Source organism: Dama dama, chromosome 29 (genome assembly GCF_033118175.1).
Source record: "Dama dama isolate Ldn47 chromosome 29, ASM3311817v1, whole genome shotgun sequence".
Taxonomy (NCBI): Eukaryota; Metazoa; Chordata; class Mammalia; order Artiodactyla; family Cervidae; genus Dama; species Dama dama.
Genome location: NC_083709.1, coordinates 53,441,638 through 53,457,599, shown reverse-complemented (window position 1 = coordinate 53,457,599; position 15,962 = coordinate 53,441,638). Strand labels below are relative to the sequence as shown.

Here is a 15,962-nt window from a genome sequence, read left to right as displayed (position 1 = left end):
CTATGGTTTTTCCAGTAGTCATGTATGGATGTGACAGTTGGACCATAAAGAAAGCTGAGTGCCAAAGAACTGATGCTTTTGAACTATGGTGTTGGAGAAGACTCTTGAGAGTCCCTTGGACTGCAAGGAGATCAAACCAGTCAATCCAAAAGGTTTGATTCAGTCAATCCTGAATATTCTTTGGAAGGACTGATGCTGAAGCTGAAACTCCAATACTTTGGCCACCTGATGTGAAGAACTGACTCATTGGAAAAGACCTTGATGCTGGAAAAGATTGAAGGCAGGAGGAGAAGGGGATGACAGAGAATGAGATGGTTGGATGGCATCACTGACTCAATGGACATAAGTGAGCAAACTCCAAGAGTTGGTAATGGACAGGGAAGCCTGGCGTGCTGCAGTCCATGGGGTCCCAGAGTCACACACAACTGAGCAACTGAAATTAACTAATGTAAAAATGTACACATTTTTTCAAACACTGTAGAGGAAGCACTAATAATTCCCTCACTTTGAAAACTAAAACTAATGGGCCATCTTTATTTATCCATGTGACTCCTAGGAGCTAGGACAACGTATTCTAGAAAACTTTCCCTGGTCCAATAGGCCTAAGTGCTCCTCTTAGATGTCTCCAGAGCACTCTGCTTACTCCCATCCTAGCAAGTATTACAGTACATAGTAATTGCCCAGCAAGACCCCTCTGAGGGTAATGTGATTTATTATAGGTCTTATTACTGTCTCACAGTAATCTTGACCTCCTAGGGGCAGGGAGAATGTCTTATTCACTGTCAAATCCCAAACCCAGTAGATGCCATTCATAAGAGATCTCTTTATTTAGAAAAAAACATTGTTTTTTTTGGAGGGAGTAGGGGTTATTTGGTATTTTGCTTTATGTTTTCAAAAGCCCATCTCATGCTTCTGGGTCCTGGCTAAACAGTTCAGTGTTTTCCCAAGTTTTCTAAAAATTGTGACAAGTGATTCATACATTTTAATTTCAAAATATTCTTCCTACCACTTTCTATAAAAGGAAGCCAAATTCTTTGCAATAAATAAATGAAATTATATTAATTCTTCCATTTGATTGAACCTGGAACAATCTGATTGGGGATCTAACATCTCAACAAAGAAACATAATTTTTCTGCCAATTCATTACCTTTGTTAATGCATCAAAACTTATTGTGATCAAAATAAAGAAAACACTTAGTGTGACTAATATCAATTAAAATGTAATTGTACTTCAAAATTAAATATTATAAACAGTAATAGAAGATGTGTCTCTCAAAACAGTAATATAATACTCAGATTTATTCAGAAATTTTTCAAAGCACCACAAAATCTTTTGTTCACTAAATCTCTACACAAGATTTCTATTTTCTATCTGTGATATCTAAGGTCAATTTTTTTAATTATTTTTTTAAAGATTCAGTTGTTTTTTTTTTAATTTATCTTTGGCTGTGCTGGGTCTTTATTAGTTTATTGATGTATGCAGGCTTACTCCAGTTGCGAGGAGCAGGGGCTCCTTTTCCTTGAGGTTCTCAGGCTTCTCACTGTGGTGGTTCCTTTTGTTGTGAAGCATGGGCTTTAGGCATGTGGGCTTCAGTAGTTGCGGCTCCCGGTCTCTAGTGAGCTGGCTCAGTAGCAGTGGCACACAGGCTTAGTTGCTTCAGAGTGTGTGATCTTCCTGGACCAGGGATCAAACCCATGTCACTTGCATTGGCAGGCAGATTCTTAACCACTGGACCACCAGGGAAGCCCCTAAGGTCAATTTTTGAAAACTGCATGCGTGAGTGCCAGTTGGGTGTGTGAATGGGAAAGCTTAAAGTCAAAATAATAGCTAATGTAGGAAGTCATCAATATATTCAGTTCCCTTCAGTCGCTCAGTCATGTCCAACTCTTTGCAACCCCATGGACTGTAGCACGCCAGGCTTCCCTGTCCATTACCAACCCCCAGAGCTTGCCCAAATTTATGCCCATTGAGTTGGTGATGCCATCCAACCATCTCATTCTCTGTCATCCCCTTCTCCTCCTGCCTTCAATCTTTTCCAGCATCAAGGTCTTTTCCAATGAGTCAGTTCTTCGCATCAGGTGGCCAAAGTACTGGAGTTTCAGCTTTACCATCAGTCTTTCCAATGAATATTCAGGACTGATTTCCTTTTGGATTGACTGGTTTGATATCCTTGCAGTCCAAGGGACTCTCAAGAGTCTTCTCCAACACCATAGTTCAAAAGCATCAATTCTTCAGTGCTCAGCTTTCTTTATGGTCCAACTGTCACATCCATACATGACTACTGGAAAAACCATAGCCTTGACCAGACAGACCGTTGGAGGCAAAGTAATGTCTCTGCTTTTGAATATGCTGTCTATGTTGGTCATAGCTTTTCTCCCAAGGAGCAAGCATCTTTTAATTTCATGACTGCAGTCACCATCTGCAGTGATTTTGGAGCCCCCCAAAAATAAAAGTCTCTCACTGTTTTCATTGTTTCCCCATCTATTTGCCATGAAGTGACAGGACTTAGTTTTCTGAATGTTGAGTTTTCAATCAACATTTTCACTCTCCTCTTTCACTTTCATCAAGAGGCTCTTTAGTTCCTTTTTACTTTCTGCCTTAAGAGTGACATCATTGTGTATCTGAGGTTATTGATATTTCTCCTGGCAATCTTGATTCCAGCTTGTGCTTCATCCAGCCCAGCATTTCACATGATGTACTCTGCATATAAGTTAAATAAGCAGGGTGACAATATACAGCACTGACATACTCCTTTCCCAATTTGGAACCAGTCTGTTGTTCCATGTCCAGTTCTAACTGTTGTTTCTTGATCTGCATACAGATTTCTCAGGAAGCAGGTCAGGTGGTCTGGTATTCCCATCTCTTGGAGAATTTTCCACAGTTTGTTGTGATCTGCACTGTCAAAGGCTTTGGCATAGTCAATAAAGCAGAAGTAGATGCTTTTCTGGGACTCTCTTGCTTTTTCAGTGATCCAGTGGATGTTGGCAATTTGATCTCAGGTTCTTCTGCCTTTTCTAAACCCAGCTTGAACATCTGGAAGTTCACGATTCATGTACTGTTGAAGCCTGGCTTGGAGAATTTTGAGCATTACTTTGCTAGAATGTGAGATGAGTGCAACGTGCGGTAGTTTGAACATTCTTTGGCATCGCCTTTCTTAGGGACTGGAATGAAAACTGACCTTTTCCAGTCCTGTGGCGTCTGCTGAGTTTTCCAAATTTGCTGGCATATTGAGTGCAGCACTTCCACAGCATCATCTTTTAGGATTTGAAATAACTCAACTGGAATTCCATCACCTCCATTAACATCAATATATAAATGGGTTATATTTTAAACTTGTGTTATAAATTTGGGTATTTGGAATTTAGAATTCATTCTCCATAGCAGTAGTTCTCTATAGGATATAGTATTATATTATATAAATAACTACAAGATAGGATGGGGCATAGTAGATATCTACGGGATTATTGGGCTTCCCTGGTGGCTCAGATGGTAAAGAATCTGTTTGCAATGCAGGAGACTCAGGTTTGACTCAGGTGTGTGGGGAATATCCTCTGGAGAGGAGAATGCCTTCCCACTCCAGTATTCTTCTCTGGAGAAAACCAGGGACAGAGGAGCCTGGTAGGCTACAGTCCATGGGGTCATAAAGAGGGAGATATGACTGAGCAAGTAATAGGATTATCAGCCTAGCACTCCTTCTTTCTCCTGGGAATGTCCATTGTGCCCTATGGCTATTGGTGAGCTGCCATTTTCTACTTCATTTTGACCAGTCAGATGACCCCAAACAGATACTTGGCCCAGTAATGGACATATGACCTGAAATTTTAAAATTCAGAACTTAAAATATCTTAAAACCAACTTTTTTGTTGGTTGAAGATCTAAGTTATAAATTACAGAACGATAGCAGTCATGTTTCCCATAGTCTTCAGTGATGAGATGAGGGTAACACAAAGAGGAGGAGAGAGGAGAAATGAAGCAAGACCTGGAGGCAGTGGCATCCCTCACATCTGTTGTTTCTGTGGTTGAGCTGCATACCTGCCCTTCTTCTTATCTAGTGATCAACCATGCTATGAATATCATGACCTAATTCACTTTCTTCCTTCCTTCTGCTAGTGCAAGCTGAGTATTTGTCAACTGCAGTCAAAAGAAGTCTGATCAGTACACACAGAAAATAGTACTGATGAGGTGGCTTCTCAGGCCAACTCAGAGAAGTTTATCACAGAGTGCTAATTCTAGTGCCATTGAAAACCTTGATCCCTGAGCCTGGGTATCCTGGGGTCCATAAGATTGAACCTCTCCTTATCAAAATATCACTAAGCCCCACCTTCTTCTTACCTCCTCCCTCACACCCTACACATCCTTACCTAGAAAAGGACCATCAGTAAGGGAAAGAAAGCTGGTGAAAAAGCACATGTGACTCTCTGTGAGGAAGCGTGCAGCAGCATTATGACGAGGCTCTGGTGACTCCTGCAGCCCAGGAGAGAGATGGTCCCAAGAACAGGAGGGAGTTGGTTCAGGCAGAGGTACTTGTATACAGCAATGATCTTTTCTAATCCAAGTGTACCCACATAAGGAAATGCCTGTCCTATAATATCTGCCCTACAGGTCAAGGGTTCATCTTGCAAGTAAAACTGTTTTATTTTGGCCATCAGGTAAATTAAGCAAAACCTCATACAAAGGGAAAGGTACAATTTTATAACCACTGGTTTTCAGAAAATGAATTTGGTTGGGATTTCACAAAGAGAGAATAGCACTGAAAGAAAAATACAGTCAGGACAAAAGGATGCAGAATGTCCTGCATCATCCTGAAAAATAGAAAATAAGATGTTTCCCTCCCCAAAACTACTACATTCAAAAGCATTTGTGGGTATGTGCATATGTTGAGGAATAAGAATGTAGCACAAAGAATAAAAATAACCATCGCGTAGGACCTACCATTATAGAACACAGACAAGAATGAAAGGGTGGTTAAACTAAATGAATGTGAATAGCATCATCCTTTTTATCCAACATAAACTGGCAATTAAAAAGATATTTTAAAAAGATTCATAATAAACCATGAAGAATGACTCAGACTATGAAAGAGATGAAGTATTGTGTTTAAATTCTGATCATTTAGAGAATGTTTGCTCCAAGGGAAAAGCTGTAAAAGTGATATCAAATTTTTTAAAGTAATTTTCCTTTATTCTTACTATGAAAATAATATACATTCATTATGGAAAATGTAAAAGTGGCAAATAGGAAAAAAGAAAAGGACAAATAATCCACAAATCCACCATCCAGTAATAGATATCTTGTGTTGCATAGTAAATATCTTTCAGCCTCTTTCCAATGCATATGGACATATATTTTTAACAAAAGAATTTATTATATGCTGTTTCTTTTTTTACTTAAAATGAGATTATATTTTCAAATAATAACCTTTACATTTTTCTTTGCTTAACTCTTCAAAATAATCTTTGTTCTAATAAATCAGAGACATCCACATTTGCCCTGGAAAGATCTAGGACTGTTTTGAATATAAAGAAAAATAAAGTGTTAGTGATTAACTTCTGAATAACAATAAATTCCTTTAGTCCTGCTGCTGCTGCTGTTTACTCACTAAATTGTGTCCAACTCTTTGTGACTCCATGGACTGTAGCCCGCCAGGCTCCTCTGTACATGGGATTTCCCAGGCAAGAATACTGGAGTGGGTTGCCATTTCCTTCTCCAGGGGACTTTCCCAACCCAGGGCTCAAACCTTCATCTCCTGTTTGGCAGGCAGATTCTTTACCACTGAGCCACCTGGGAAGCCCTCTTTAGTCCTGGGTCAGATGCTTTTATTGAAAGTCAGGAGCTGTTAAGAAATAAAAGGGCTAAATTTCTTAAACTTTGAGAGTCAGTGGGCCAGCTACAGGACCACTATGTTCTGGGATGAGGTACCCCTACCACAGTGGCTACTACCAGCCTAAGTCAGGGGACAGGGGAGGATGAGCTTGACATGGGGATCTACAGTACTAAGGAGAGCCAAAATGGAAATGAGTCTGTAAGCAGATCCCTCAGGTCTTCAATGAACCAAGTGGATTAGTCAAAAATTCACCAGTAGCAAGCACAGAAGTTGGATAAAGGATGAGGTGAGCAAGAACAAAGACCCACATGTAGATCTGGGAGACTCACTCCCCCACCACCAAAATACCATATAACTTCAGTCCCTCATGCACACACAGATAACACAAGGAAAAGGAGAGGGTAGAGGAGGTAGGACTCAGAAGCGTGGGCACTGTTATGAAAGAGACTATTTTAATCTAAAACAAACTGTTTAAACTCAGAGATAGAAAAATCCTTTAATTGGCATGTTTGAATTTTTCTCTAGTAACCAACAATTGAAAAACCTTTAAGATCAGTTTTAGAAAACAAATTTTATATATGTATCTTGCTTACATGAAAATTTCTAATTCTGCTACTGACTAGATATATTTCCACATCATTGATCTACTATCACATCACCTTAAATGATCACACAGTATTATAACTTGAAATGCTTTTTAAAGCACAAGTTAAGACACAACTACTGAGCTTGTACGCTCTAGAATCTGTGCCCTACAAGAAGAGAAGCCCATGTATTGCAACTAGAGATTCCCTTGCACCACAAGAGAAGGCCCGCACCCTGCAATGAAGACCCAGCACAGCCAAATTTTTTTTTTTAAGTATAAGTTAAGAAATTAGAATGTCTCTTTAAACTGTGACTATCATTTGTCCCTATACTAATTAAAAATTTTCTAAGTACCTGTTATTCATGTAACTGTCATTACCAGTACATTCCTGGTAATTCATGTACTACATCTAGGAAGAGTACATGTTTAGCTCCCATTTTTAAGTTCTTTACCATTCTAATCAAAGCCTAATGCTTTATAATCCTCTAATCTTACCTCTACAGAGGTGACCAAACATGCTTCAATGTCATCCTGCTGTATCAGGATCAGGGCTGTGCATGTGCAGAAACACAGATGGACTTAGAGATTTATTATGCCAAACCAATTAAGTCAGGAAGACAAAGATAAAAACCACACAATATCACTTATATATGGAATCAAAAATAGGACACAAATGAACATTTCTATGAAACAGACTCACAGAGTACAGACTTGTTGTTGCCAAGGCGGAGGGCGCTGTGGGGAAGGAAGGATTGGGAATTTGGGATTAGCCAGATGCAAACCATTATATACAAGATAGACAACCAACAAGGTCCTACTGTATAGCACAGGGAACTATATGCAATATCATGTAATAAATCAAAATGGAAAAGAATTTGAAAAAATAAATATATGTAAAACTGAGTCACTTTTCTGTACAGCAGAAATTAACATAATATTGTAAATCAACTATATATAATTTAATAAAAAAATTTTTTTAAGGGTCAGGACTGTGAAAATCAGCTCTGGAGTTATTATGGATTTGCATTATCCTGTAGTCCTTTACCTTAGGGTCTTTTTAAAATATAAAATAGAGGCCCCCAGCCTGCAATGCCTTTTGTGTTTGTGTGTGTGTCCTTTCTATCTGCTCATTTGTTCATTTCTTTGATAAACATTATTTGAGCACCAACTGTGTTCTTATAACTTACCCTGAGGTTTGCTCTTCTCACTTCTTATTACTGACCAAAAAAGCTCTTTAAATTCTCTTCTCTTTCCTCTTCATATAACCAAACATTTAAAATGCACAAAAGAAAAGTTAAAAGCTTTTGACTGAGGGTCTAAGTTGTTAAAGTAGAAGAATGGAGGCTTGCTGAAAGGGGAAGCATTTACGGATTTCAACAGAGGCAGGCTGCTACATGTGGTTACTAAAGAGCTTTCTTTATTTTCTTTGCCTTTTTATCCTGAGTGTGTGTTGGAGATGTGAGAAGATGGGACTGATGGATAGAGAAAATCTGTGTAACTCTAGCTTGGTCCTTAGTGGTGTGAAGGACTCTAAAGACTTGCAGGTTAGTCCACAAGAAAACTGCTGATTAAATATAGGAAGAACATACAGCACATTAGAAAACTCATCTCTATTTTCTAATAAGCATACCAATGATATCCTAGTGCCTTGAAACTGGATTCTCCTCTGAATGTGAAGTACCTTGAATACATATGAACTCCTTGTTCAAATAGCACAATAGAATATAAGTCTGAAGAGCATCATAGAAAGTTCTTTAATTTCTTTCCCCCACCCAAATGGTTTTCTGCAAAAATTTTTAAAACTATCAAGTTCCCGACCCTACAATTATCACCACATTTTAATTTTTCTTCCTTTTTCCCCTTTCTCTTTCTGTTTTCTTCCTATAATGGGGGTGGCAGGGGAGACGAGTAAAATACCCAAGCTCTTTAATTTAGGGCTCAGGGAGGAGAGAGAAGTAATTGAAATTACAAATATATAAAATTAACCTGAGTGAGTCCTTAAAACTCTTTACGTATCACCATGGAGACCAGAGCATGAACTGTCTCCATGGAAACTTGAGTGAATTTTTTTGGCTCATCACTTACTGCTGATGCTGCTAAATCACGTGAGTCGTGTCCGACTCTGTATGACCCCATAGATGGCAGCTCACCAGGCTCCTCCATCCCTGGGATTCTCCAGGCAAGAATACTGGAGTGGGTTGCCATTTCCTTCTCCAATGCATGAAAGTGAAAAGTGAAAGTGAAGTTGCTCATTCACGACCGACTCTTGGAGACCCCATGGACTGTAGCCCAACAGGCTCCTCTGGGCTTCGGATTCTCCAGGCAAGAGTACTGGAGTGGGTTGCCATTGCCTTCTCCCATCACTTACCACCAGATGTCAATTTGGCCAATGAAAAAGAGATACATATAACAAATAAATAAATAAATAAGAACTAGCCTCAAACTAGAGAATTAAGGGCAAATCTAGTTGTCCTGGTTCTTAGTATTCAATTATTCCGATGAGTGGGAAGATATCCCAAGAGAAAACTTCCCCTCAACTCATAATTTCCAATGGAAATATCTGATGATATAGCTCCATAAATGCTACAGGAATGAATAGAGAAAGATAATTTCTAGAAAAAATCTTTTTCATTCAGAAGCATCAAGGTGTAATGCAAGTGATATGCCTCTCTATTCACCACTCCAACTGCAAGAAGACAAAGCTCCTATACAATTTCTTATAGTAGTGGACCAGTAATGGACCAGAAACACTTTTAGCAACCATTCTGGGTATTTCAGTTTATCATGTCTATTATACACAACTGTTTTTAATGTGTAAGTGAAGTCAAACAGACTTGCATTACATTCTGCATAAAGAGGAACACAGGAATCACTTAAATGTTTATTGAGAGGTACTTCAGAATTTCTCCCAGTTAGATTCTATTTTGCAAACTTATAGGCACAGTTCCTTGGTTGATCAAATACTCAATAGAGAGGTCACCAAATGATTATTTTATGTTATATTTTATTTTATGCCACACCATGAAACATGCAGAATCTTAGTTCCCTGACCAGGGATTAAACATGTGGCCCCTGTAGTGGAAACAAGGAGTCTTAACCACTGAACCACTATTGACGTACCCTCAAATGGTGTATTTTAGATAGTAGGTGTTCATCAATTAAATAATCACTAACATAAGTTTAAAATTCAATAAAAGTTTTTTTTAATTCAATAAAAGTTTTAATATACAACAAAATAAGTCAAAAGAAAGCAAACAGTGATGACCAGAATACATAAAAACAAAATGGCCAATGACATTGATTCATCTAGAAATTTATATAATTTGAACTTTATATATAGTTTTTTTAGGACAGATCTTGGTGAATGGATATGGAAGGAAAACAAGGATGCCAGCAGCACAGCCAGCTCAGAGAAATGCAAGTGTTTCTCAGATTTGACAGTTGATTCTCATTATTTGAGCCTGTTATGTTTTAAAAAGTCACAAACAATTAGAAAATACTGAATCATTGTTCCTAGGAGAAATACAGGATTAGGTTCCTATCAGTCTCAGGTCACATTTTCATCAACTAATCAATATGTGGCCCAGTTTTATGTGTGTCCCTGTTTAAATACATCTTGTTTAATATATATTGTTGACTCACTAACATGAAATTACAGCCAATAGCATTGTAACTCAAGTCCGAATGAAGTTTATGTAACACACATACTTTCTTCATGAGGCACATCACAGTGTTCTTATACTAGACAGCACTTCAGCACTATGTTTGGGGGCCACCTGAACAATGATATCACCAACAAAAAGTACACAAAGGCAAAAACATGGCACTAAGTAGACGGTGAAAAGAATACTTGTTTACAGGAAGAGGAGCTAAAACAAGAAGGCAGAGTGCCTGACATCAACTGAGACTATGTGTGTGGGATGATTCAAATTTTTTGCCTCTCAGCACATGTCCATAAATGACCATGAAAGCACTGCAAGTAATGATTGGGGTTACATATAAATTTTTGCAAGTAGAGGAATTTGCAAATACAGAATCTACAAGTAATGAGATCAACTATATTTACCAACTATAGAGAACCTCTTCTATTTCCCTCTGACACTGCTTCTTACTATTACATTGCTCTTGTCTATTCTCTTTTGTGTACGTATAGAACCCCTATTCTTCCTTCTAAACCTTGCTCAGAAAACCATATGCACACTAACCACCCCCTCCTATTACATTTGCCTCTTATACTCATCTCTATTTTGCACAAATCAAATTATACTGAATTTACTGACATTCTACTTTATTGGCCAATGAAATTCACTGAGGTCAGTGATCATGTCCTAATACATGTATATAATCTTTGCTGTGTTTACCATGTGCTAGGCTATCTGTCAAAAGATGCTTCACATATAATACCTTGTTTAATCTTATAATAACACTATCAACCCCATTTTACAGTTGCAGAAACAGAGGCCTAGAATAGTCATGTCACTTACCACATCACAAGCTGTAGAACTGGTATTGAAACCTAAAATCCAAGCTTTTAATCATTATATTATGCTAAATAAATATGTTACTATGTATGATTGACTCCTTAATATGCACAGGCATGGTATTAAATGCTTTATATAAATTATCTCATTGAACCACTTTATCCATCTCTGTATCTCCAACACATAGCAAAGTCCATGACACAAAAATATTTGTTAGGTTGAACTGATTTCTTCCTGCTCCCAAACCTTCTTTCTAAAACCAACATGAGAACTCTCTACAGCTCCAGCAGTGATCAGAATGACTTTCAATGTTACATCACCCTTTTCTCCCACCAAGATCCTCGTCCTCTTTCTCATATATATTCTTCTGTGTTTTGCTACTGATGTCTGTGATGACCACAAAGCAAAAGAAGTACAGAAGGGAGCAGAAGCACTGTCCACTTGAAAAATGTCTTTTTCTTTAACAACAATTTCTGGCAGTGATTTACATTATGACCTAAATCCTTATGGAGTAACAAAATCATGGAAGAGTTAAGCGTTTTGCTTGAGGCCTGTGGGGTAACCCCTCTATAAGGTTAAAGAGGATTTTTCTGCTTCTCAGTGTAGGTTTTTATTTCAAATTAACATAACCTATCATAGTCAGTTCAAAGTAGGCAAAGAGTTGGTTTTAGGGATAAGAAGTAAAAGTAAGGGAGAGAGCTCATGGGAAAGGGAGTAGGCTATAGAAAATTTGCAAGACAGAAACAACAGGATTCACATACATGACATGAAAGAACGGATCAAGGAGCATTTAGCCTTGGGCTAGAGTCAAAATTATTTTCTTTCAAAGGTGAAAGTATAAAGAGAACAAGATATGAAATTTCATTTCAGATCTTCCTCTTCCCCAGAATATTCCAAATAATCCAAAAACAATAATTCTCAAAAATACAGCCAGGAAAATTGACCCAAAGGACAGAATTCTAAATGCTCTAAAAGGCCTCATTTTTTCTCCCAATTATATGTATCATGTTTTTGCTACTGGACACTGTCATATTTAATAAACAGCAGAATCTCTTAGTGAATTCCAAGCCCAAAACATAATGCAGGGAAGTAAATGTTTCCTGAGGTCAGGCAGGAAGTCAAAATTACCAGAGAAAGGAGTAGACTCATCTTAAAGAGTAGCCAGTGTTCAACTCCCCAGTACATTCATAGTTTCCAGAAAGAATAAAATTCTTTGCTGCCAAGGCTTTCAGCTTTTCAAAAGAAGACACAATCCTCTATTTCCATGTGAAATGTCCTGGTTTTAAACGTGGTCAATTAATTTAAAAGAAAAATGTAAACACAGTGCACATCAAATAAACTGTGTTTGCTGGTTTACCCAGTCGGGGACACAGGAAATATTTTAGGGACTTCTTTCAAATCACTCATTGTGTTTCACTGCCCCCAAGAAATGGAAGTCCTGGAGGCCGTCCTCTGAACAGACATCTCCTCCTGTGCCTTGGTCTCCTAACAGACTCTGCCATGATTTCCTGGCCTCTGCAGATACCCTCCACCTCCACTCTCTGTGTGGGTGATCTGTGACCTCTGGCAGACAGGGTCTGGTGACAGTTGGTCTCCATGTGTACTAGGGAGCTGCTCTTGGAGGCCTCTTCCATCTCGTCTGCCCTGCCCAAACTCTCAATCCTACACTCTCCATTTCTCCTTTGAAGATCTGTTTCCCTTTATTTTCTCTCTTCTGATTTCTCTCTTGAATGATGTTTTTCTTTCTTTATCTACTCTTCTTTTCCTCTTTTCTTATTCTTTCCTATTTATTTCATGCTCTTCACCATCATCCTCTCTTACCTTTCCTCTCCCGTCCCCCATCCCTTCCCTTCTTCTCCATCTCCCAGCACCTAGGAACCCGAAGAGAGCTCGCTCACCAGGAATACACCAATACTGGCTTCGAGTATTTCTTGTGATGGGAGCGGAGGGTTAGGGAGCCCTTGCGCTCCATTAAGTCCGTGGGTCCGAGTTCCAACCAGTATTGTCCATGGCTGCACCATTCCTGGCAGGAACTGTCAGAGCTATCCATGGCGGCCCTCCTGACACAGACCTCGAAGGATTTCTCTCTCTATCCTACTCCGTGTGCTGACAAAATCCAAGATTCGGCGTCTCTCATCTCCTAAGCAACCTGGGGCGGGGTCAATGGAAGGGCGGGGCCAATAGAGAGGCCGATCCCTCAAACTTAACAGCCCTGGTTTCCTAGACAGTGTACGGAACTACTGATTAGGAATAAACTACACCCCCCAGAGTGCAGTGAGAGAAGGGAGCAGGCTACCTACAGCTTGGGAGGAACAACTGCATCCTGGGATATGTAGTTCCACCCTCCTGACAGCCTAACCCTTAGAGTGCGCGGAGTTAAGCGCGAGCGCTGGGTCAGTTAAGGCCTGAGTGGACCTGAGCCCCGAGCCGGTCTGTTCTGGCTGTCTTTGGGGAAGTTTCTCGTTACCATTCGTTATCTGTTGCCACCACACCTTCTGCTTACAACTTACATAAATTTGACTAAAGGGGAGCTAGAGAACACCCCTCAAACCATAAAGTATGTCTTTTCCATACAACGTTTCTAAGAGCCTTAGGCTTCAATAAATTCCAAAAGTTTCTTAATGTAAGAAGATCACATTACACAAGCTTAAAAACACAAGAGATATTTCACATTACAAATATATTCTCTAGTTCGCAAATGATTTATTATGGTATGCCTAATAGTGTTCTTCTGAATTAGATTTCACAAATTTGATACACACACAACTACTAAGTGCTTTTCTGCGGCCTGCAGTGCCCAGTGTGGGCACCTGTGGTATGTGTAGGCCCCTATTTTACTGACAGTCACAGTTAAACCATGTTTTTTAGAACCAAATAAATAGCCCACTGTCACCTGCCCAGAATTAGTAGAGCACTGATTGCTATTTTAGCCCTTTACTTCTGAAGGAATGAAAATTAGAAGTGTAAACAAGATCCATGCTAAGCTCAATTCTGTCCAATCAAAGCATAGCACATTGCTGTTGCTCCAAAAATATTATTATCATATTATCACTATTTTTCAAGCTTTGTCTGTAAGGCCTATTTAATAAGTATCTTTTTATCATATTTTAATATGAAATTTAATAGCCTGAGTCAGAAAAATGTTGGCAGATATTTTTATATATTGTTACTAATGATAACGATGGTTTTGTATTCATATGGAATCTTTTCAAGATCAGTAATAAGCTTTATTTTTTATAACTATGAAATCGCTGATCTTCAACATACTTGAGTTATTCCTGTTTTCCTCAATCTTCATCAAACCAATGACGTGCAGGGCTTAATGCAAGGCCTTCTATTATAGTAATTTCTTTTCAACATAATATCCTTGGAGTGAGAAAATTACAGCTCAGGTGGCTGAATCAGTACTTCTCTGTAAGATAAGTACAGGCAGACCAACTTGGAAAGTGGGAATCCCTTCATCTGAGCCTACTCCAGTGTATTTCTTTATTAGTTTTATCAGATCCATGAAGAAGTTGCCAAGGAGACCCGACCAGGACAGCAAACCTAAAACGGATGTAATCCAGCCAGATGTAAATAACCACAGAGGTTAACCTCCTTACCATCTCCTTTCCTTTCTGTCTTAATAGTCTGCTCAATTCTTGGAAAAGCCCCTGCTCAGGACCTTCCAAAGTCACCATCAACTTATCCTCTCCTAGCATTAAAATTCTTCTACCAAGTGTCATGCAATTATTTGAGAGAAAAAAATTTTAATTACATAAGAACGTTAATTTGTACTATCTTCATGATGAATCTAGTTTAAATCTATTAAAAAACTTGTACTGAAATTGTATAATGCTTAAAAGTTTGAAACAAGTATTTATGTCCTAATTAAGGATTGCATAGAATTTTTTTAGTTCTCCAGATATGAGGACCTCCCATCACCCACCATATACATCTCTAGGGGCTCTCTTTCAAATATTTTGTATAAAAAATTTAGGATCAAAATGAATGAGAGGTATCTGATCCTCCCTGCTCCCGCTGTCCCCCCTATGTATCTCCTGTTCTCTCTCCCTTCTCTCCTTTGTTTCCTTTTCCCCGCTTTTTCACCCCTTATCCTTTCCTCTTCCATCACCACTCCTTATTTTCTTTCCTTCTTCCCTCTTCTTTTTCTCTTCCCATCTTCCCTCTCCCTGTTTCCTCTTCTTCTTCTTCCTCCTCTGAGAAGTGGTATGGATTTTAGAGTCAAAAACTACTGCCGAGCCCTTACGACAATTTGGTACAATTCAGTTACGTGAAAAATATAGAAGGAAAATAGTATGACCTAGAAATCAGGGCCAAAATTTATTTGAATAAGTTCATATTAAAGGAGTAATGCTAATGAAAGCTTCAATCTTCTTGCCTTTCCTTTAGCTATTCATAACTACCAACAGTCTTTTTAGAGGAATTTAACCTTGAATATGATTCTTCAGTGCTTCTAATTTGGCTTGCAAACATATCAGGCATTGACCTGCTCTCAAGACATTATTAACAAGTATTGATTAAGTCCTATCATGCAGCAGACATTATTTCTGGAACTCCTACTGTCAACATGGGGATTAATTTATTAAATAGTCAATGTATAGTATTCTATAATTCAGCATTTCCCTTATTTTGATATATAATCCAGCCAATAAGTGAAATTCTTCAGTAGAGTTGCTCATAGATATCATGTTAAAACTGTAATGACCTGGGTTAGTAATGACATACTCTAACATAAATGTAGATTAGGGATTTCTTTAATATCCTACAAGTTGGATATCCTTAATTATTCAAAGACTGAATACCCATTTTCACAAATGATCTAAACCCTTAGTTTCTTCCATGTTTCTTCTGTGCCGCTTTAGTGTTTTGGCACCTTCACTCTTTATTAGCAGCAAGAATGAGACAATTTAGCTACCAGTTACTAGTTCTTATGGAAAAGTGGCACTGGAAATTAAGTTCAATATCTTTGTGACTTTCTTTGTTCCCTGTGGTCTTTAATCTAGATGAAGGAACATTTTCTCCCAGGGAAGAAGCTCAGAGGAAAGATATGGGATTTGGGCTCCTTT

General features: G+C 38.6%; 1 protein-coding gene across 1 annotated transcript in view; it reads right to left on the bottom strand.

The window, feature by feature from the left end:
- Nucleotides 1–12,943, bottom strand: part of CFAP95 (cilia and flagella associated protein 95) — an 86,484-nt gene extending 73,541 nt beyond the window's left edge. Inside the window, exon 1 of the mRNA XM_061132187.1 lies at nt 12,792–12,943. Within this exon, the coding sequence (XP_060988170.1) occupies nt 12,792–12,943 (152 nt within the window). The remainder of the gene's footprint in view (nt 1–12,791) is intronic.
- Nucleotides 12,944–15,962: the final 3,019 nt, after the last annotated feature.